This window comes from Bidens hawaiensis, unplaced genomic scaffold (genome assembly GCF_021521415.1).
Source record: "Bidens hawaiensis isolate Kalapana, Puna unplaced genomic scaffold, B.hawaiensis_p1.1 tig00023792_1, whole genome shotgun sequence".
Lineage (NCBI taxonomy): Eukaryota > Viridiplantae > Streptophyta > Magnoliopsida > Asterales > Asteraceae > Bidens > Bidens hawaiensis.
Genome location: NW_027493736.1, coordinates 247,317 through 272,667, shown reverse-complemented (window position 1 = coordinate 272,667; position 25,351 = coordinate 247,317). Strand labels below are relative to the sequence as shown.

The window sequence follows — 25,351 nt, the reverse complement described above, 5'->3', positions numbered from 1 at the left end:
AGATTTATTTATTTCCTGTAATTCATGTTATTCTCTAAAAATAGATATTCTAATTCCCAAATGGCAAAACGCATGCCTCCATTTTAGTGGTTTCCTTTCCATTCCTTTTGACTCATTTTTTAAAAGGACCTTTTGTTTGTATTTTGAAATACACGATTTATCATTCACAAAATGAATAAACAAAAACACCATCTTTCATGTGATTATTTCTTTTACCATAATACTTTTATTAAAATATGCACCGTTTTTATTGGTTTATCATGAAAGATGCCCTAAAAATATAGATGATTTAAAGTTGAAAGAAGGGTTACAAAGTGGAACGCCACATTTATGTTGTAAACAGTGGCGAAACTTGGACTTAGGCACCGGGGGGGCCGAGCTCAAAATGTATACAAAATTTCACAAACGAGGGGGGTGGGGGTGGGGGGGGGTTCAAATTTTCGGCCGAAAAAGGCTAAACTTACACTACGTGTAAAAATTTTCGGCCGAAAACGGGTAAATTTACACTACTGCGCAAAAAAACAGGGGCCGGGGCCACCCGGGCCTCAATGAAGCTTCGCCCTTGGTTGTTTATCTTATTTGGTATGCTTTGAAGTCATTTTCATGGATTGTTTCTTCTTATTCTTATATTTTGCATCGTGTTTTCTTTAACATAGTCTTTGAATTGAGAGAAAACACAAAATTAAGCAATGTTTCATGCTATTCTCAATCCAAATTCATTGACTTATCAGATGCTCAATCAATCAATTATTTGGGTCGGGGTTAACAATTGATGGGTGCAAGATCATCTTTTGTTAGAATGATTTTATTATAGAACACATTCCAAAGAAGTTCGAGAATGAAAATTTATCCGAATGAGCCACTTTGAACTTTCATCTTGTACTCAACTTGGATATTTACACAAGCCAAGCTCGAGTTAAGTCAAACCGAATTTAGTTGAGTTTAAACAAACTACTTTTAAGCCGGAATAATTAAAAACCAAATTTGGAAGAAGTTACTCTTTGGAATAATTAAATTCTTACAGGCAAATAACATTAATAACTAAATAATTATCAAAATTTTATTGTATTACAGTTTACACAACAATATTAGCATGAAGCATCTGTATTGTAAGCAACCAAAATTTTCTTGTTTTGATAAGTTACACAACAATATTAACAAGCTCAGCGTAACCTACACTTTTCCTTAACAACGTTGCTAATTCGACTGAGTCGATTTTCTCACCTGTCAATGCAATCTGATCTTTATCTGAACCAACGAAAGACACCGATTCCACCCCTGTATAGACATTCACAAATCTTGTCTAGTTGATTTTTCGAATTATTTATAAAATCTAACCTTATGTAAGGAAGAATAAGTAATATCTTTTGAACAGCTTACCCGGGACACCAACAGCGATGTTAAGAGCCTTACGGCTTTTCTTCTCATTGTTCATCGCCGTCTTCACAACAATCTTTTGCTGCACAAGCAATCAATTGTAAAAATTGAGGTCAAGAATGTTATAACTAAATTAAATAACTGAACAGGTATACCTTGGCCATTTCTATGAACTTGATGATGATTGGATGCTCTTGGAGAATGTGTTAGAAGAATGAATCCATGACGTGTAGGCTATTCAATTGGAAAGCTTTAACCAACGTGTTATAAATATAAAATTAACCAAATGTCAATATTGGTCTAGAAGATGCCAAACAATATCATAAAAGTATAAACATATAGAATTATCACAAAAGTGAATGATGCCAAAAAAATCATATTATACAACATTTAAGGAGGTTTATGAATGGATATATATTCGAGTGGCCTACACAAGTTAACTTGCGACTAATTTAATCTGATGCTCAAATATTGGATGATTGACACGAAATTGAAATCAAATACAGCTAAAACCGCTCCATAGGTCTTAGTTAAACTATGATGTGACTAAGCAGTTATTACAAAACGATTACAATAAAGTGGCTAGCAAATATAACATGTCTTAGATAAAGGAAATGATTGTGATATTTACAAAGTGTTAACCATTGATGCCTTTTATAGGAGCTGGTACCATCGTGTCGGTTCTACAATGGGATGCGACACATTTGTTAATTTGTCTTCGTTAAGTTACAACTTTTAAATGGACTATCTACTAGCTATACTAATGAGTTATATCTAAGTTTATGGTTAAACTTAAATACGGACAAAAGGGATAGCCGGATTCTAGACTGTCAACAAAATGATTTGGGCGCAGTTTGGAATGCAAGCAACGTCTTGAAACACAAAGGCTTGTTTAGCCACATTACGTGATCATGAGGATGCTTCCCGCACATTAGGTTTCCCACTTTCCTTATTGCTAAACGAACAATATGTAGGACAACGGTCCCAAGTAAAAAAAGCAAATAAATACAAGAAAATCAAATATTTCACTCATCTCATGAGAAAGAAATGTGTTTAAACATTCTAAGGAATGGAAATAAATCAACAACTTAAAAAAAGTATTTATGACAAAGGTATATCAACAAATTAGATGCTTGTTATGCTTAAATATATACATTTTCAAAATGAAGAAATACGTTTGGACAAATGAAATCTCAAAACATGTTCATCAAGAAACCCCAATATCTTGATCAAGGCTGAAGTATGGCCGTGTCTCGGAAGATGGATCTTCATTAGTACTCTCTGGCCAAGTCACTAGAGTTGGATATTCATGCGAAAACTCTGTCAAGAACCACGGAGGTAGATCTTCGAAAAAGTTGTTTACCCAAATCACTGGATCATTAGGGTCATCAAGGCTGTCTGTTGAAGTCGGTGTATATGGATCCGTTCCCATCGTGTTACCACCACCGTTATTGTCAGAATAAGGCGCAATTTGCTCTCTTGCAAATTGTTGAACGGAAGCTTCAACTGCTCTACCTGACCTCCTAAGGTTAGAGTTTGTTCTCATGTGCATAATGTTGTCAACTGGTTGTTGTAATGTTTGAGGAGGAAATGGCTGATCACACCCATCAATGTTGTTAACTGGTTGCAGTAAAGTTTGAGGAGGAAATGGCTGATCACACACACGAATGTTGTTAACTGGTTGCTGTAATGTTTGAGGAGGAAATGGCTGACAACGCCCATCAATGCTGTTAACTGGTAGCAGTAAAGTTTGAGGAGGAAATGGCTGATCACACGCATCAATGTTGTCAACTATTTCTGTAATGTTTGAGGAGGAAATGGCTGATCACACCGACGAATGTTGTTAAGTGATTGCTGGTTATACGATCACTACTAGAAAACATGTCAATTTGCGACAGCAGTTTTTGCAGCAAAATTGTGGCAAATGGCTCATAGCCACAATTTTCCGACAAACCTATTTTGAGAGAAAAGAAACCGTGGCAAATCCTGTTACTGGCAATTATGCGACAAATTTTGCCTCAAAATTACTACAAATTTTAATTGTCGCTATGACAAGTTTGCCACAAAAGTTTTAGTTACCTTTTCTTACAACTTAACAACAAGTTTGTCATGATTTATAAAAAATATCTTAAATTATTGATAATGCTAATAAAAGTAATTAATCAGTAAAGATATTGAGTTAGCTAATTAAATTTTGATTTCGACAAAATTTTCACAACAATAACGGACTTTACCACAACCTTCCTACAAAATCTTAATAGAATTTGCTACAAACTTCCTACAAATTTAAAAAAAGCATTGCCACAAATCTGCCACAAAACTTTAAAAATATTTGCTACAAAACTTGCTACAAAACTTTGATAAATTTTGCTACAAATTTTCCACAAAATTGGATAAATGCTGAGACAAAATTGCTATAAATGAAAATTATTTTTTTAATGAATTTACAAACCCATATTTTGCAGTAGAATATTGCTGAAATATTTAAAAATTCCCAAAAAAGCCAGTTTACAATCTTGGAACATAAATAACAAGCAACGTGACCACACGTTCTTTAATACAAAACTAATACATTACAAAACGAAAGTTTTCTACTAGTCAACAAATTACTTAAACCTTGCTTCCGTCCTTGGTTTTTACTTATCCGTTAATTTTTTAAACATTTCTTCCATTCTTTTTTGCCATTCCTCACGTTCGGCATTGTCTTTTTCCCGCTCCAGTTCGCGTTCAACACGTTCTTTTTCATGCTCTCGTTCACGTTCGGCCCGTTCTTCTTCCTTCTCATGTTCATGTTGTTCTAAGAGGGCTTGTATTGCTTTTCGGGACTCTAGCACATTATCAAGTTTCGCTTGAACCTTTTGGAGCTAAAATTTGCCAAAAGATGTATAATTAACACATATTAAACAAATGTTTTTTGATAACAGTTGATAACACGAATACACAAAAAAATAGAATCTCATGATTAAAGCTTCAAAGAAAGTTATTTTTGTTAACATTGTAACACATACAAAACACAACGATCTCTTACGATTAACTTTAAATAATGTTAAGAGTTATATTTGTGGATATTAATCCACATATTAACTAACGAGTTAATCTAAATCATTCTGATGTCTAAAAAATAATATAAAAATCGGCTAAAAATGTATAATCCTAACCTAACATTTTACATACCCAATCCGATGTTACCAGCACAAAAAAAACAAAATTGACTAACAATAAAATCTATTTTTTATCATTTATTAACATATTTTCAAGATATAAACTATTCAATATATATATATACAAATCAGTCCGACTAGCCCGACAACAACGCCAAAATAATACTAAATTAATATTTATAACAATAATAATAACAATACCTCTTGTGATTGCTGAGCATCACCATATGACCCGCAAGTTGTAGAGGATGGTGTCCCTGTCACCACAAAAAGTGGATCAGCAGATCCAACTCCGAACAAAGGGCGACCCTGGCACTCGGGATGCAAACTCTCCCACACGTCAAGATCATCACAATCCATGTTCCCGTACAACTTTTGAAGTTGTTGCATGTACGAGACCTACAAGGTATCAAAATATAATGTTTGATATTGTACTAAAAGTTGATAGAATTACAAACAAATAACTCACATATGAACGTTTAGCACGCGGGGTAACAAATTTTAACTTGTCCAAGTCTTTTTCTGTGATCTCTCCATCCCGCAATCTCTTTTTGCACTCTTTGGTGGCATGGGTCGCAATAAACAATGACCTATATCTAACCTTATCACCTTTTTTTCCCTACAAAAAAAATGAGTAACGTACTTGATAAGTGTTAAATGTAAAAATAGTTAACGAAACTTATGGTTATGATCAGTTTACCATGCGGAGACGGTGCTCATCAATTCCTATTGACCCGCCTGTATGACGACATAAGTCATTCTTGCGGTTGGCTCTCCCGGCTTCAGACCTTTTTTTCCATTGTTCAGTATTCCATTGCTGTAACAGTAAAAAATATATGTAATATATATAAAAGGAAATAAAATTTTAGGAAACACAATAATTTATCAACTCGTTTACATCGCACATGCGTTGCCATTTCCCAAGTGGCATTGAGTCATCTGGTGAATATTTGCACATTATATCAAAATTATCTTTATCATCTGGAAATTCATGCCCATCATCCCTAGCGTTTTGCTTGAATTGTTTTCTCAAAACTTTCATATTGTCCCGGAATCGACGCTTAAGCACGTTGATAAATCCATCATATATATTTTGCTCAGTTCGTGGATCCCATCGGTATTTCGTCTAAAAAAAAGGTAAAAATGCAATAATTAAAACAAATAATCATAACTAAGGTAAGCATGGGCTTGTTTGGTTTGTTTATTGGCAAAACCCGAAACCATAATGTAACACTTCAATTAAACAATAAAAATTAACCAATTTGTTTTGGATATAGAAAACCCATAACCGCTCCGTTTCGGTTAATCGATTATCAACAGTTAATTCGGGGTTTGGTTTGGTTCGGTCAGTTGACCATTAAACTAAAAACTTTTGTACTGTCCCAACTCATTTAACTAGAAATAAAAACCGTGATATATGAACTTTTTAGATCTTGCAAAAACTGAATATAAGCAATTAATATTGTGTGTAGCCATCAAGTGGGAGCTTTTTTGTAACATGTATTTAAAATACACACAACTGGATTTAGAACATACATAAGTTATAATTGATAAATTACCTTAAAACGTTTAAACATGCTCTTCTGTTTCACAACTGGGACCTTTTTAAATGTGATCCAATCTCCATCAAGACATTGATCTAAAATGCCTTTTATACTTCTATTAATTCTATTTCCAAACCTACAATGATGAAATAAGCATATGAGTATATTTTACATGAATAAGCAACATAACTTAAAAATGTAACATAAACATACGCTTTTCCTTGAACGTATTATCAATTCCCTTCCGTCAGCATCACCACTGTCACCACCATCGTCGCCACCGCCTTCACCACCACTCCCACCATCGTCACCATCGCTACCAAAATCATCTTCATCACTATCGCCCGTGTCATCGAAATCCCCATCTAAATCATCATCATCATTATTAGGTATATCCTTTGGTGCATCATGTAATGACGTAGTGGTATTTAACAACCCATCTAAGTCAGCCATCGAATCACTGCTATCCAAAAGGTTATAACTTCCAGCTCCGCCTCTAGTACACAATGTAACCACGCTACCTTTTCCTTTTGGAGGTCATATCTTCACATACGACCCATGTCTCCAGACAGTGGTTTTATTAGCATCTTTTGGATCAATACCTACGCTAAGACCGCTATCAACACCACGACCACTACCAACACCATCACCTACACTAGGACCGTTACCAACACCATGACTTTTACTAACACTAGAGCCTCTGCCAAGACCACTACCAGCATGACCCACTTGCTTTGTCTTCCCACCTCGAAGACCACTACCAACATGACTAGCTTGCTTTGTCTTCCCACCCCGAAGACCACTACCAACGCCATGACCACCACTAGGGTTATCTTTACCACCCTTCATAACATATACAACCTGCATTAATCAAGCATAAATGATCAGATAGATAATGTAACAATGGAAAACCATGTGATTAAAATTAACTTACCACATATATATCATATGATATAGTTAACAAACAAACAAACCAATTATAGCATGTACGTATTAATGAATCTGATTGCAAAATTGATATAGTTAACTATACGAGCTTATGATGGGTTAGAGGGTTCTTTCCAGGAATTGAAACCGGTTTTACGGGAATGGGTTCGCAGGTTATTGGGCTTTATGGGAAATGCAGCAACTTTAATATTATTTAGTTGGAAATTAATAAAAAAACGCAGAACCAGAACCGGACACTATTTCTAATTCCGTTTAGTTTTGCGGGTCGAACACGTAACCTGCACACCCCTAAATGTTTTCACAGATTAATATGCATCAACTTATCAATTAGGGTGCTATAATTCTAACATATACACATTAATAAAATAGGGTTTTGAATGAGGAGTAATTAAATTGATTGGGTTGTTCGATTAGGGTTGTAATCGGCGGTAGTGGGAGAGGAGAGGATGAGAGTAGAATAGAAACGGCGGTGGTGGGAGCCCATTAGGGTTTTGGCGCCTGGTAGAGAGGATAAGAACGAGAGGGAAAAGGAAAAAGAAAATAGGTTTAAGATTTTTTCATTAATTGAACGAGAGGGAAAAGTTTCTTAGTCATTTTTTTATTAATCTATTAGTCAATTGTATCCATGACATCATATCATAAAGTTTATATATTTGTACCTTGTATTCGATTAGAGTTGTGTGTATTTTAAAACAAGAGGACCGATAGAAGTCAGAAATAGGTTTTTGAGCTAACAAAAAAACAGAAACAAGAACGAAAAAAAATGACTAAAGGCCTCGAACCCATGACCTTATATTAAGCAAGGTCGTCTCTAGAAACAACAACATAATTAATTAACTATACTTGCCTTTGAATTAATGAATGAGTATGAGAAACAAGCTAGTCTCTGAATGCTTTCACAAATATCCACAATAGTATATGTTTGATTTTATATAATAATAAATAATTATTACAATTACCCATACATACATACATACATACATACATACATACATACATACAAACACATGTACAATAGTATGCTCACCTTAATAGATGTGGTTTACTACTGATTATTCAGGAGGTCATCAGGTGAATGCGTCATGTAGACTTGATATTCTCCACATACCATCACCACCCACCATTATCACTCATTACCCACCACCGTCACGTAGACTTGATATTCTCCACATACCATCACCACCCACCATTATCACTCATTACCCACCACCGTCACTACCACCCAGCGCATACCATCACCACCCACCATTATTACCCGCCGCCCATCACCGTCACCACCACCACCCAACGCACACCATCACCACCCCCACTATTATTACCCGCTGCCCACCACCAATAACCACAACTATCATTGTCGTCGCCCACCACCGCCTCAACAGCCACTCACCAGCACCACCACGTATCCACACACTTACACCAACCATCGTTCCTCGCTATCGCCATCGTTACCCACCACCATTACCTTCTGCCACCCACCACCGTTGTCGCCTCTCACCACAAACCATCACTTGCGCCCGTCACCACCATCACCCAGCGCACACCAACCCCACCCACCATTATTACCCCGCTGCCCCACTACCGTCACAACCATCACCCAACGCACACCATCACCACCCACCATTATTACATGCCGCCCACCACCATCACCACCACCAACAACCACCACTATCGTCTTCGTCGCCCACCACTGTTGCAACGACCGCACTCACCACCACCACTTATCCACACACTTCCACCAACTGTCGCTCCCGGCTATCGCCATCGTTGCCCACCACCGCCACCCCACCATTACTTCCTGCCACCCACCACCCACCACCCATCATTGCAACCACCACCACCGTCGTCGCCTCTCACCACAACCACTGTTGCCACCCATCACCACCAACCATCACTTGCGTCCGTCACCACCATCGCCCAACGTACACCGTCATCACCACCAACCACCACTACTATATCCCAGCTATTGACACCATTTGCGATAATTGTGTCAAGTTAGCCAAAAAATGTGTTTTTATTACTTATTAATATTATATTCAACAAACAATACTGAATTATTATAAACTCTAGCAAACTTAGTTAAAAAATTGCTACAAAGTTTCCACAAAAGTGTGGTTTCATTACCGAATTGACATAAAACTTTAGCAAACTTAGTAAAAAAATGCTACAATGTTGCCACAAAAGTGTGGTTTCATTACCGAATTGTCATAAACTTAGTAAAAAAATTGCTACAATGTTGCCACAAAACTGTGGTTTCATTATTGTTAGTTTTTATATTCAATAAATAACCCTAGTTGCGAGACACGTGTAGTAAAAGTTGCAAATTCTGCCACAATTTAGCCTCAAATTTGTGTTTATTACAAAATTGTAGCAGATTAGTAGCAAAATTTGCCGACATTCCGTCTATTTTGCCACAAAAGTGTGGTTTCATTATTATTAGTTTTTATATTCAATAATTAATACAAAGTTGCCGAAATATTGTAGCAACATTTACAAAGTTTTGACACCACCACAAAAGTGTGATTTTTATAATATATTACAGTTTTGTATCAAATTTGTAGCAAAGTTTGTAAGCTTTCTGTCCGTTTTGCCGCAAAAGTGTGGTTTCAATATTATTAGTGTTTAATTTGCAATAATTAATACACGGTTGTCGGAAACTTGTAGCAAACTTTACCACTTTTACCACATTTTTGCCACAAAAGTGTGGTTTATAAGATACTTTTCAAAATTGTAGCAAATTTGTAGCAAAATTACCAGCGTTCCGACTGTTTTGCAACAAAAGGGTGTTTATGTTGATTTTTTTATTTTGAAGGTTAATATTTAATAAATGATTAAACTTATTGTCGGTAATTTGTCGGAAATGGTTTTATGTTTTCTACGAAACTATGACAACACTGCTTGACGCCGCTACATTGTAGGAAACTTGTGTAAAATTTTAAGACTTTTTTTCCTTTTAATTATTGACGAAAAATTGTGGAAAATTTGTTGAAAAATTTGAGTTGTGGGAAAATTGTAGAAAAATTTTGTAGCAAAATTACCCATTTTCTAGTAGTGGATGTAGACATAAACCTTACTGGTGTAGAAATCTCAACATCTCTTGTCGAGTTTGGGAAGTGTTCTGGTCCGTTAGGTAAATTACCTGCCAATACTCTTCGTCTTCTAGTTGGAGGTTCATCATCGAGTTGGTCTTGTTCTTGATTCCGTCTGTTCTGAATTTGTCTGGACCGTTTATTGTCATCAGTTAGGATCATCCCCGGCTCCTTCTTGTAAACTTCGCACAACACACAATCGCTTAGCTACAAATACAAATAAGGAAATTAGTTGATCATGCTAGAATCATATGACGGACATGTTAAGAAATTACACACGTATATAGGTACATACCTTGTTGCCATCGCTTCCAATGGGGAGATTCGGATCATTGGTGATATACTCATGCATTAGCCATGACGTCTTTTTTCCCTTGTCATCATAATAAGCTAAACTTCTTTTACTTCCAACCGCTTCTCTCGCTTTATTATAAACCGTTGTATATCTCTGTGATGCTTTCCAAGATCCAAAGTTCTTGGTTTTTCTATTAGGTAAGTCCCCTTTAGGATATTTTCTATCTCTAGATGTCAGAAAGTACCACTTGTTTTCGTGCGATAGGTATAGTTCTGTCATCAAGAAAACATAAATATTAATTGTGTTAAAAGAAAAAAAAAACACTAAACAAGAAACGATCTAGATTAATTATATTATCATTCAAGAACATGAAAATTAAAGGGTGAGAAGTTGTTACTAACCAGACAGTTCTTGGGGATGGTGGTCGTAAAGATTGACCTCGTGTAACCGGCACTTAGGGTGGTTTCCTGTTTCTATCTTCTTTTTCAAACAGTGAACGATGAGCTCCGAGTCTGTTGGACAAAAGCGATAGCCGGGTTCCAGACTATCGGCATAATCAGGCTGATCTTCTTGGCTACTTGATCGTATGATTTGTTGTTCGCCGTCCATATATTTAGATTGATCTGGGTGACAAAAATTTTGATGAGACTAAGAATGAATAAGGGGTAAAGGTTATATAAGTAGTGTCATGAAAAAATTAATTTTTAATTTATGGATTTCGTTATTCACGGCCAAAGTCTCGCTTATTGATGTTCAAAGGCGTTTGGGTAATAAAAGATAGTCGGTGTTTGTATTTTAAATATTTAAATGTCATATATTATGCAAGGAAGTAGTGATATGTGCAAGCTTAATTATTTGTTTAGTTTATTATTATTTTTTAGGTGCTGCTAAACGTATCCCACTCATATCCATTTTTACTAAACACACTCCCTCCCTTAGGTTTTACATTAATACGATTTAGACATTTTTATTGTTTTTTTGTCATTTTGTTCTCTTTTTATTCTATTTTTATTTAACAATGTTTTTTTCTATTTATCTTTTTATGTATATTTAAAAGTCTTTAATAAAAACATATTTTTTCTTACTTAGAAAAACGTTTTTTTCTTATATAATAAACATTGTTTTTCTTGTTTTAAAATAATGTTTTTTTTTTCTATACTTGTTTTAATATTTTTGAAGAGCGTTCTTTTTAATTAAGAGAGTTTACGTTCTTTTATAAAAAATCATATTAGTTTTATAAATAAAAAGGTTAAATAACATACAACTTGATAAACAAATTTGGCTATTTTCTCAAGTAAAATTAACTCATGTATCTAAACCTAACAAAAAAAAATCAAATTATTTTGAATACATTTTATAAAAAAAATAAAAAACTAGCAAGAGAAAACATACAAAACTTTTTAATACATGTAAAAAAAATAAACAAACTTTTAATAAGATCTTAATGAAATAAAATAATAAAATCAATAACAAAAATATATAAAAAATTATAAAACAAAAATAAAAATGTAATAGTTTTTTATTTGATATTTGAGAGAATTATAAAAAAAATAAGAGGGACTATAATGTCAATTACAAATGTTAAAGGGAAATGAAAGTTCAGGGGGTGTATAGTTAGCAAGGGAGGAGGGTACGTTTAGCCTGACCCTTATTTTTTATGAGATTTGAATATTCTGTTACTGGAGATATCCTTTTCAGATAACATGATTTAAATTAGATTCTAACTAAATTTAAAATTCAAGTGATATATGTTAAAAAGATATTAATTAATCACGTTCTATTTGAAAGAAATAGACAAAATGTACATAAGTTTGTGAACAAAAATACATAACACACATATATACAACTAGAGAAAATTATCAAAGTAACTATTTTGACACACTAGATTTCATAAACTTCCACGGAATTCAAATATCCCTATAAATTAATGTCTACTCAAAATAACATGATTTGTTGTCGCCGCTAAATCTAATTGGTCGCCACTAATGCTTTGCCAGTGGAAACTTTTTTAAGACGGATTCCAAGTTTTCTTGCACAATATAACACGATTAATTTGCACAAGAGTTTGAACATGTAAAAGAAACAAAAACACTATTAATTTCTCATTGAAATGGATATTACAATATACAAAATTTCTATAAACACGAGATGTACGCGTTGCCGGAGCTCTCGCTAAACAAACACTATACAAAATTTGTATATAAATTTACAAGATGTAGAAGCTTGTGGTTTGTCGACTCCGGTGGATGGCGGCTGAAGATGTCGATTGTGATTGACGGTGGTCGTTGACGGTTTCGAGTTGCAAGGAGGACGTATGTTGCAAGTGGTAGTGGCGGGTTGCAGTTGCAGGTGGTAGAGCTTCAACGGTCTGTGGTTTCAAAGGCGGCGGAACTTCAGCTGTGGTGTATCAAGGTAGGGCTGCCATAACATGTCAGACACGATATGATGACCGTAGTTGTGCGAAACACGAACACGACACGATAACTAATCATGAATTTTTTCCAAACACGAATACGAACCTGTTTAGTAACAGGTTAACTGTAAAGACCTGTTAAGGGACCTGTTTAAAGACACAATGAGTAATACATATGTAATGAAACCAAAATTTTCATAACAAGCATAGAAGTCTTACTTAATAGATAATCCATATCATATTTGAAACAAAAATATCATAAATCCATAACATACTAGAAACAAAAGACGACAAATACATAACATATTTGAAAAAAAAACATAGATGCAAATCATAACATCCATAAGAAATATAATATTAGGTTCTGACTGGCATCAGTGAAATATCATTTGTAAATATGGCTTTAGGTTTAAGAATTTAGGAGTGGATATATATATATATATATATATATATATATTAAAATAAAAATTTACACAGGTTACTAATAGGTTAACATTAACATTTAACCTGTCAGAACATGAATTTAAACATGTCGACCTGTTTAAGAAACGAAACCTATTAGGCTCAAACCTAAACCTGCTAAAACCCGTGTCGTGTCGTGTTAACAGGTCCATGTCATAAATTGACAGCCCTAGATTAAGGAGGTGGTATGTGGAATTTTCTGATGGCTATCGACGAAGGATTTCAACTTTGGTATGTGAAGATGGGGATTTCAATGACCTTCAGCCATTGGATGTTATTTTTATGAAGTGTCAGGAATAGGAATTGATTTTGCTGGGTACACGGATAGGGAGCTTTAGCGGCGACCACAAGCATTAGTGACAATGCCAGACGTTCGCCTCCAATGCTTGTGGTCTCCACTAAAACTCTGATTTGTTGTGGTGAAAACCATTGATAATAAATAGTTCTCACAATCTTCAGAAAATACATGGTCCTCACTATCTTGAACCTTATAAATGGTCGGTCCTCACAATCTTTTAAAATAATTGTACATCCTCACAATGTTGAACCCAAAATAATTACTAAAAATACGAATTTAAACAAAAACTGAAGTACACAACAATATTAAACTATACAATTTGTAATATTAACATATAATACAACAATAAGTGACCAATGACGCCTTTTATAGGCGCCGCTAATGTTTGGGCAACCATCTCGTCGATCGTTTTGTTCTTGTTCACTAAATTAAAACTTTGACGCAACTTACCTATTAATTACATTCTTGGCACCAACACTACTAACTAAGTTTCCTATCAAAGTTTAACTAATCCTTAATGAACCCCTAAGTTACCATCTTAGTTACTCAAGTTGAAAAGTTTGTTTCAAAAGTGCATAGTTAAACAAACCCCCTAAGTAATATCCAATCTCCCTCAAGCAAAAAAACACAAATTAATTAAATAATTGATTGTAAAACTATTGAGTTAACAAAATTTAACTACTGAGAAATCATATATCTATTATTAAGTGCTCGAAGAACAAACATCCAATGCTCCAGATCCTAATTCTCATCGCCAAAACAAGAACCGAAACCCAAAATATACCCTAGACCTGCAATTAAGCTAAAAATAAAAAGATACCAAACATTGAGTCCACCATATAATCAAAAAAATATTACAATATATAGAACTCCAGAAATGAAAAAAAGTTAATCCTGTGATTCCTAATTGAAACTCACGTTAACTACTTTAGGTTTTCCATATTATATAAGCGTTAGTATTAGGTTATGAAGTCACATATTTGGTAGTAGTGTCAGAAAAGATGTTAGGTATTTGTTCATAGCTGATTAATGTAACTAAATAAGTACATAATTTGATACGTCGTCTAATATATGTATAGCAAACTAAATTTATTCATAACAAAAGGTATGACCATCAATCAATTAGGCAAGTAATACCAGTAAATATATTTAAAATTGATGATGTGGCATAGTCTTCCCAGCATTTCCCCTATTCAAGTTATACGAAAAAAATATCCATATTGTGTTCTAGTGTCGCGGATTTTTGAATCAGTTAATGGGAGTTTGCTATCGTCTCGATCACTCCTTTTCAACTTTCTTTTTTGTTTTGCTTTGAGTGATTTGTTTTCTTGTGTTTATATTCTCTAGTTTTGTACTTACTTTTAGGGGGTTGCTTTTCTGGATTGGCTTGTACTATTGGCTCATCTTGTGTACTTTCTTATTAACCAGGTTTATTTATAAACAAAATTCTGTTAAAAATAATCCGTAGGAGCTAAAATGGACACTTCACTTTAGATAACAAGTTGCAATTGATATCTTGATTGATAATATTCAAACACCAAGAAAGACAAGAGGAAGACGTCACATAGAGTGTTTGGAATCAGTTCACCAAAGTATTATAACCACAACTAAATTAAATACAACATATAATTACAATTATAACAAAATAATCTTCAACAAAGTAAGTGAATGATATCGTTCACAATCAATTGCTAGTCCACCACTACTTTCATCACATTTCTCTGTCGTTCATTTCTTATCTTGTAACGATCGAGTGTTTAATATACAAAATACTCTCTATATAAACAAAATCGTACATCTACAAATAATCAAGCTATCAAATTAAACCTAGCTACTTCTTCATGGCTTTCAGTTTCATGCACATCATCTCCTTTGCATACTTATTAGTCATTAGCCCATGTATTGGGTCATTATTAAGCCATCAGAAAGAGTGCTCAGCTTTGTTTGAATTTAAGCAAAGCTTTCTACATCAACCTTATGCTTCATTTGATGCTGGAAGGTTTCAAAAGCTTGACTCTTGGAGGAAGATCACAAGCAACACATCAGATCATGATTCTGATTGTTGCTTGTGGGATGGTGTAGTGTGTAGCAATAAGGGCTATGTGATTGGGCTCGATTTAAGCCAAAGCTCTCTCTGTGGACCTATCAAGTCCAATAGTTCACTCTTCAACCTTGTTCATCTTCAAATGCTTAATCTCTCGATGAACGACTTTGTTGAGTCGCAAATTCCGTCTGAGATAGCTCGTCTTATGAAACTAAGAAGCCTGGATCTATCTAATTCGAGATTCAGTGGTCAAATCCCGATTAAAATCATGCACTTAATGCGGTTAACTTTGTTGGATCTGTCATGGAATCCGCTAAAGCTTCCAAGTCCTAGTTTTGAGGTTTTGCTGCAAAACTTAACTAGACTCGAAACACTACATCTCTCAGGTGTTGACATCAATTCATTCATACCTCCTTTCTTGTCTAACTTTTCTTCTTTGAGGTCAGTTGATCTTCAAGGTTGTTGGCTTCGAGATCGGTTTCCGTCAAAAATATTTCATCTACCCAATCTCAAATATCTTGACATGAGCGAAAACCCAAACCTCACTGGTTCATTACCTGAATTTCAAAACAACACCTTACTTGAGCATTTGGATCTGGGAGCCACAAGTTTTGTTGGGAGTATACCACAATCCATAAGCAAACTAAACCATTTGGTATACTTGTCCCTTTATGCATCCTATTTCTCTGGATGCATCCCACGTTCTCTCTCTAACATGACCCGGCTGACTCTCTTGCGACTTGGTGAAGATGAGCTCATGGGCTTAGTTCCAACATTGCCAAGACGTCTTTCAAAACCTGCTGGTTTGGAAGTTTGTGAAAAGGGCGCATACATGAATGGTTATGCAAATTGACAAATCTTGAAGTGTTAGGTCTAATTTGTGTCAACATATATGATGAAATTATGCCCTCTCTTTCGAATCTTACCAAACTTAGTGTTGTTGCAATGCGGCAAAATTCTATCTATGGTCACATCCCATCTTCTTTTATGAACCTTACCAAATTAAGTGTGATTGACATAAGAAGAAATCAACTACAAGGAGAAATTTCAAGCTCGTTTTCCAATTTCAAAAGTCTCGAATGGCTTAGCCTAGAAGAAAACAGTTTTAGCGGCAGACTGGACCTTGGTATGTTCGTAGGACTCACCAAACTCAGACTTTTGCTGTTAGGTGATAACAAAGTATCATTAGTCGACACCAACTACACCAATCTGACCCTGTTACCAGAATTGATTTATTTAGGACTCTCATCATGCAACTTGAGAGAATTTCCAATCTTTTTGCACTCCCAAAAAAAGTTGACACTCTTAACTCTTAGCAACAACAAAATTACAGGCCTTGTCCCAGAGTGGATTTTGAATAATACCAAAGAAACGTTACAGATTCTTGATCTTTCAAACAACTTAATCACTGGATTTCATAGGCATCCACATTTTCTCCCATGGGTTCGTTTGGAAGAATTCAATATCGCGCAAAATCAGCTACAAGGACGAACTCCTCCACCGCTAACCACGGTTGTTTACGATGTTTCAAACAATAAACTAATCGGTGAAATACCACCACTGATATGTAAAGTGAAATCCCTTCAAGTGTTAGATTTGTCTTCTAACAACATGACTGGAATGCTTCCGCCATGTTTAGGCAACTTAGCCAGTTTGTTGTCAATTTTGGATTTAAAAAGAAATAACTTCCATGGCCCAATGATGAATACCTTTACTCATGGAAGTCTGGTGAAGAGAATTGATTTGAGTGAAAATCAATTTACAGGTCAACTGTCAAAATCACTGACTAATTGCACCAAGTTAGAATTTCTCGATGTTGGAGGTAACTCTTTCAAAGACGTCTTTCCATTTTGGTTGGGAACTCTTGCTAAACTACAAGTTCTCATTTTACAATCCAATAAGTTTTTTGGTGCGATTGAAGGCCCGGCTACAATTGGCTCACCATTCCTCAAGTTACGCATCATAGACATTTCCAACAATGGTTTTAGTGGACAACTGCCACAAAAGTTATTTCAAACATGGAATGCAATGAAATCGTTTAATGTTAGAAAATCCTCTGTTATGGCAATATATCTGCATATTGATCCAAAGTCGAGTTTTCTAGTGAGGTACTCGATGACGCTAACAAACAAAGGTGTCAAGATGGAGTACCCTAGTATTTTAAACATCTTCACAGTTATTGATCTCTCCAGTAACAATTTTGAAGGGTTGATCCCAGAATCATTGTATTACCTACATGGGATTCAATCCATTAATCTTTCAAATAACCATCTTACAGGTCGTATCCTCCCATCATTGGGGAACTTAAAGAATCTAGAATCTTTGGATCTCTCCCAAAACAAGCTAGCAGGGGAAATTCCTCACGAATTGTCACAACTTGGTTTCCTTGAAGTTTTTAATGTGTCATTCAATCATCTTCATGGGGCCATGCCTCAAGGGAACAATTAAGTACATTTAAGAACAACTCCTACATGGGTAATCCCGAGTTTTGTGGAACACCTTTATCTAAGAAATGCCAAGTTTCAAGGACACTAACACTTCCACCGAAGAACAATGAGTGCGGGTCATTCTTCCCAGGTGATAAAACTAATTGGGTGATCACATTCTTAGGAGTTGGAAGTGGGTTTGTAATTGGAATTGTTTTTGGGAACTTACTTTATGGTAAGTATGGTGATTGGGTCCTTGAGTCATCCAGAATGAGGAAGCACAGATGGGTAAAGCCAATAAGAAACACAAGGAGAAACTAACAACATCCACAATTGAGGTTTGATGATCCTTTGTAGGGATGAGATTTTTTCCCCGAATATTCGTACTTGTATGTGTGTATTGGGTATGGGTACCCAAATAACTGATTATAGGTACGGTTACTTTCGGATACAAGTACGGGTATTATGGGGTACTGGTACCGTTTATAATATGCAAGAGATTTTATTAGGTTTCCAACACTCATGACTTAACTTTCAAGCGGGATTTTCAAAACATAATATATATTGGTTGAATAAGTTCATTCTCAATCTATATGTATATATTTATATATTGTGTATTCATATATTTTTATTTCATGTATGTGTAATTATGTACCTCATTAAATAACATGTATTAACTTTATCTCTTGTTTTTCTATAGAAATTGAGAAAACATAAACAAAGAAAAGGAAAAAGGGAAAATGGAAAGATGACTAGCGAAGATTAAACGAATGTTGACTTTCTTTGTATAATTTAATTTTGGTTTAAACATTTTGATAAAAAAAATTTTGATACTTTGCATGTTTTGGTATTCATTACTTGATTTTGAATGGATTTTATATATATTATGGTTGATTTGTTTCATTTTTAGTTTTGATATTATGTTTTGGTTGCGGTATTATGGTTATGGTTGTGGTATTATAGATAACTGATTGACTGTACCGTACCATTACCGATACCTAGTTTTGGTGGAGATTTTTTTTAAAAAAAAGAACAAATGGGGTATCAAATCTAGTACCGTACCCATAGTACCTATACCCGTACCCGTACCCGTACCATATAATTCGGGTATGGGTACCCAGATTTACTGGTTTTAGGTACAGGTACTTTCGGGTACAGTTACAGGTATAGGTACGGGTACGGTCCCAATCTCATCCCTAATCCGTTGTAGATATTTGGTGAGTTTGTCCGATAAGTTTATATTATATAGTATATACATCGAAAAAAGAATATGAGTTGATTGATGTATAACTTAGCTTGAAACGGTGATCCAAACGACTTGATTTTTGTTAATTGAAGCATTGTTTCGTCGTTTTTGAGCATTGTTTTGTTGTTTCGAAGCATTGTTTCGTCGTTTTGGTGATTTGAAAAGTACATATTCAATATACTAGTTAGTCAAATGCTTCAATCTCAAAATAATTACTCTCTCCATCCCATTAGAAGTGTCATGGTTTGAAAAACACAAAGTTCAATGTAGGTTAAATGATTACTCTTTTTTGCTTACCAAATGACAACAATGCCCTTGGAAATTTGGTCCATCAATATTGTTTATTAATGCTGGTTGTGTGTGTTTAAGGGTAAACTTAGAATTGTGTAATAAATTTTGAAAGTGGACATTTATAATGGGACAAATAAAAAAGAAAATATGAACACTTTTAATGGGATGTGGGAGTAACACATAACATACTATTTCCAAACTATAAACATCGATCTAAGACCAGTTAATGCAAACTGAAATCCTAGTTCATATATAAGAATTAAGATGGAAATAAACAATACAACAAACTAGTTGAGATTTACAATGTGGCTAGCATTCAGACTTCGGAGAAATTTTTATAGGCATCCCTTTGGAAAGAAACGGGAGTGGATCCATGAGAATAGGCTCATTGGGTATATCGCTAACCATTTATATCGTGTTACAATATAATGCACAAACACAATAATATTAAGCTTTGGTAGCCTACACATGACAGCCTTGGCCCTCCACAAAATGGTATAAAAGCATAAGCTTGGACTGGATCCGCAAATCTCCTCGGGTTGAAACTCATTGGATCTAGAAAATACTTTTCATCATAATGTTTTCTGTAAGTCACCCAAATCATGAGATTGCTCGTCTAAAGAAATTAAAAAGCCTTGATCTATCTCATTCGGCTTCACCTGATAAATCCCTATGGAAATCTCCCACTTGATGTGGTTGACTTTGTTAGATCTATCATGGAATCCATTAAAGCTTCAAAGCCCTTGCTTTGAGGATTTGCTGCAAAAGTTGACTAGTCGAACTGCATCTCTTAGGTGTAGGCATTGACAACAGTTCATTCATGCCTCCTTTCTTGTCTAAGTTTTCTTCTTTGAAGTCAATTGATCTACAAGGTTGTCGGCTTTCTTTTTTAATCCAATACATGTAGTATATTAATCACTCGTCATCAATAAGTACAAGGGGCAGTGTAATTAGTTGAAAGTATGTTTAAGTATGTAAAGTATCGGGGTTTGAGTGTCTATATGTAAAGTTTGTAACTTGCAAAACACATGTATGTTGTTTTGTGGTTCTTGAAAGGTTGCAACCCTAATCATCATGTATTTTGGTGATCTATAAATATATAGGGGCTACATCAAAACGTTTAAATCATTCAATCTAAGTTCAAGTCATCAATAAAGATTGTTGTTCATATATTATTGTTCGTCGTATTTCTTTATCAATTCAATATCATGGATCAAGTTTGGGCCAACAATACAGACAAAAATTGGTTAAGTTGCCTAAACAAAGAAGAGAGTTATTTCATGTTAGAGAGTGAACATGAGATGCAACCCGGGCAAATGACCTAAAAAAAATTTGAGCTTGGTAAATGAAAAGTTGTTTATGGATACTGATCTATAACATGTATAACGACAATGAAGGTATGGTGGTCCAAAAGTAAAAACTAACAGAGCTCCCTAACCTGCTAAGATCAAAGAAAACACGACTGCTTAGTCTCACCACAGGAAGGGGTCTTCTGCGATTAACCTCCGGAGTGAGAATTAGTTATTTGATACAAGAGGTTATAAGAGGGCAAGTATAAAGATAGAGTAGAGAGAGACAGGATAAGTGTGAATAAATATTGTTACTATTGGGTGAAGTCCTCTTTTTATAGGCATTCGGAAGCTTCTTTGGGGAAGCATAAGCTTTTTAAAAGGAAATGGTCAACTCCTCTTTTAACACATGCAGACAAGTAATACCATTTTAGAGTAACTTGTTTTCTGCTTTTGTCGTGCACTGTCGACATCTATGATTTATGCAGGTTTCAACTTTATGTCACAACAAAGGTGACTTTTCTGAGGTTTATTGTAGCAAGGAGCTTCTGGTCAATCTAGAAGCTTTGGTGAGGAAGCTTCGAGCTTCTTTGTCTAACAACTTGTGATTGCTGCTTCTTAACTTCTAGATTTCCCTGGTCTATGGGTGAGTAAGGGTATCCACGTCATCAATCTTGAATCCGACAACCTTGTAGATCAATTGACCTCAAAGAAGAAAAGTTGTGGTTAGCAAATCTCTTGCTAATCCGGATACATGCATTGGAAAACTGTTAAGTGGATACTTAAATACTAGGAATGGTGGCCTAAGTTTTGGAAAGTCAAAGGAGGCGGTGTTCTCCTTGTTTATAATGATGCAGACTTTGCTAAAGACTAGGAGAAAAGAAGGTCTATAGCAGGGTATACATTTAAGTTTCTTGATAGTGTTGTAGGAGGGAAATCCACTTTAATATTAATCCTAGATTCATAAAAAAACACAAAATGACAGCATGACGCCGGGACAAGTTTTCCAACTTTAGCAAATGGTTAAAATTATTGATTTAGTTAACGGGTCAAAATAGCCATTTTGGCAAATGGGCCAAAATTCACGGTCTAGCTCAAGCTGAGCCAAACCTTTGGCTCGTTTAAAGCTACTACACGAACTCAAGCCAAGCTTAGGCTCATTTAATGTTTTTTTCTCAAAATATATAATAATAATTACAAATGTATATAAATTAATTAGTAAAAAATCAACAAGCCGAAAAAAACTGAGCAGAGCTAGAGCTTTAGAAAAAGAGCTCTCGAAACGAGATGAGTTCGAGCTCAAGCCCTCACAAGTCAAAACAAGCCAAGCTTGTGCTCGGCTCAGCTCGTTTACTTAAATATAACACATCACAAATAGATACAACGGCTAATCACAACTTACATAAATATGGTATTCAAAATTACAAAGCCATGTCAATTTTTCTGATATACCTAGTAAAAGTAAATAAATATATTTTTATTTAATAACCTATAGAGACAAAGAGAGATGAAGGTCATGTTTTGGATTACAATATGTCTAACTTGACACCAGCACCAAGCGAAAAAGCCTATCTTCATCGAGTAAAAAGAATGAGATGGGTAATATATACCCTCAAAATGCCAAATTTCCCTTGTTAAAATCCGTAAAATTCGATCCATACTTTTGATATGTTAATATTTGTAGATTATAACAATACCATGTAATCTGCTGCTTCAAATAATCTTGACCTGTCCCAGATCGATAATCAGACAAGATGTGTTCACACCACACTCTATAATGTCAAACCATGACATGTTTATACAGGACTAACCAAACTTGCTATCAAAGACGTTACCTATTATAATTATAATACAATTAGGAAACATAACGTAATTAGGAAACACAACCATCTATGACCAGCTTGTCAATATTAGTCCCTCAAGTTCACCGACTTACGACTTGATGTCTGAAATTACTTCCAACACAAACAATAACTAAACTGACCCATTGGCCCGTTAGCCAGACTAATTTCCAAACTTGTGACACGGATCAGCAAACCAAACAATCCCTAAAGCAATTGATTCCACGGGTTAGCTACGTTCTTTTGTATAAAATTTCTCTTATATAATTTATGTTTCTTGGTTACATAATTGTGTAACATGCAATTATATGAATTTACAGTTGTGGGAGCGGCTTAATTTATAGTTGCAGATCTATTAAGTATAAGAAAATATGTTTTTCAATAACTCCCCTGGTTCCCAACTCAGCAATTTTGAACATATTATAAATATCAAAGACAAATGAACATATTATAAATATCAAAGTCAAATGCACATTGTTGACTTTTTAAAGTCAACCAGACATATTATAAATTTTAGTCATATTATTGGCATTGTGATCAACAAAATAGAAATTTTGCAACAAAAGACACATTCTTATATGTAGTTATACTTAAAAAAAATAATAAAACGTTAATTATTTTAAAATTCCAAAATAAAAAATAAAATCCACGTCGCCACTTAACGTCTACATAAAAAAAAAAGATAAAAAGATTTCCTATGTGAAACAAAAAAGAAAAATGCTAAAAAAAGATGTTAAAACATTTAATTTAATAAAATATGAAAATTAAGTTACTTAATTGGAACACGTTTTAAAGTTGAGTGACCTAATTGAAACACTTTTGAAACTTTATTATATTAATTAACTAGTTTTTTCGATCCAACTTTAATCAAATTGTGTCATTTGAGTGTCAACATTATGATTATAGCATATTAATATAGCGTTTGAAGTCATATTGAACGAAGTTGTATTAAAGTCAAATGTAACAGAAATTGGAAAAGTTGCATAAATTGGAAAACTTTATTATATTAAATAACTAGTTTTTTCGATCAACTTTAATCAAATTGTGTCATTTGAGTGTCAACATTATGATTATAGCATATTAATATAGCGTTTGAAGTCATATTAAACGAAGTTGTATTAAAGTCAAATGTAATAGAAATTGGAAAAGTTGCATTAGCATTATTTTCTATCAGCGATGCAATGAAATATGTGTGTCAAGCAAATATGGCACCCATAAAGTAACATTAAAAACTTAAATTTACATGAGACAAATTCTAAACGCCAATACAAATGTTGTCAAGAAAATATGGCATACGTAAAGTGCCATTAATACCTAAATTCAATGACACAAATACAAAATGCCACTAAAAGTGAGTGCCAGGCAAATATGGCATACATAAACTGCCATTAAAACTAAATTTACAGTGACACAAATGCTAAATGCCACTAAAAGTGTGTGTCAAGAAAATGTGGCATACGCAAGGTGTCATTAAAATATAAAATTGTGGCACATAAGCTAAATGTCATTAAAAACGTGTGCTACTAAATGACATTTTATTTGTAGTGTACCTACTACATATGCTGAATATATAGATCTCACACAGGCAATTAACGATGCTATATAGTTAAAAGGGTTTGTGACTGAGCTTGGAATCAAAGAGGCTTAAGCCGTTGCTTTGGGTGACAATCAAGGTGCAATTATGTTGTCTAAGAACCAAGTATTTCATAAGGAACACAGTACATTAACGTCATATTTCATTTTATTAGAGAGTTATAATTTAATAAAAGCAAGTTAGAGTGGAAGATGTAAATACTCTTGACAATGTTGCTAACATGTTAACAAAGGGGAAATTGTTGATTTGGATTTGCTAAATATTGGTTGATTTGGATTAAGGTGGAAATTGTTATGTAACTAAGATCAAAAGGGGTCAATGGGAGAGCAAAATCGAAGTATAAACTTCAAAATTGAGTTTAAGAATGCCAAGATAACCGACTAACACCATTATATATTACGCATAGTCCCTTTCACAGCAAACAAATACGAGTACATAAATGACTCTAAACTAGACTTTATAAACGAATCAAAATTTCGTAACGAACTTGAGCATACAACTAATGCCAACAATTGATATTCTTCGTGTGTGTTTTACCAAGTATAAAAAGAATATCTCTATACACCAAGTTTAGGGCTAAACGTGACGTATAGAGATATTTTAAACCTATATGCAAAAAAGAACAAATTATGACGAAAGTTACAAAACTGGTCAAACCTTAAAGAGAATCTAAGTACTTTACTCTATTATTTATGCGATACTTTGTAAATCGTATGGTCCAACTTTTCCATGGCAAGTGACAACCATATTCCGGCTAAAGTTTTGATAAGTCAGTGTCACATAGCTAAAAGTGTAATTAAACAAAGTACATATAATGGCTTCAACGATCCAGTATAATTATAAATATCATTTAATGCATTATTAATTAGGGGAAGGTTCATATACATTTTGATCTTAACATAAGTACGTAGGAAATAATGTCAATTTATTTAAAAATGCGAACGTAAGAAACAATACCAACTACAATACCAATCTACATAAACAATGACTTATAATAACAAAGAAAAGAACCTAAAAATTACAACAAAAGAATCAA

General features: G+C 34.4%; 2 protein-coding genes and 1 pseudogene across 2 annotated transcripts; 1 reads left to right on the top strand and 2 right to left on the bottom strand.

The window, feature by feature from the left end:
- Positions 1–3,903: 3,903 nt before the first annotated feature.
- On the bottom strand, positions 3,904–6,354 carry LOC143568038 (uncharacterized). The gene is made up of 7 exons (XM_077054287.1): positions 6,335–6,354; positions 6,098–6,218; positions 5,437–5,664; positions 5,239–5,355; positions 5,008–5,157; positions 4,740–4,937; positions 3,904–4,241 (listed from the first exon to the last, which is right to left on the bottom strand). The coding sequence occupies exons 1-7, from the start codon at positions 6,352–6,354 to the stop codon at positions 4,014–4,016; spliced, it is 1,062 nt and encodes a 353-aa protein (XP_076910402.1). The 3' UTR covers positions 3,904–4,013.
- Positions 6,355–8,905: 2,551 nt separating this feature from the next.
- Positions 8,906–11,020, bottom strand: LOC143568037 (NAC transcription factor ONAC010-like). The gene is made up of 4 exons (XM_077054286.1): positions 10,813–11,020; positions 10,412–10,683; positions 10,097–10,323; positions 8,906–8,990 (listed from the first exon to the last, which is right to left on the bottom strand). The coding sequence occupies exons 1-4, from the start codon at positions 11,018–11,020 to the stop codon at positions 8,906–8,908; spliced, it is 792 nt and encodes a 263-aa protein (XP_076910401.1).
- Positions 11,021–15,425: 4,405 nt separating this feature from the next.
- LOC143568035 (receptor-like protein 7) lies at positions 15,426–18,421 on the top strand (annotated as a pseudogene).
- Positions 18,422–25,351: the final 6,930 nt, after the last annotated feature.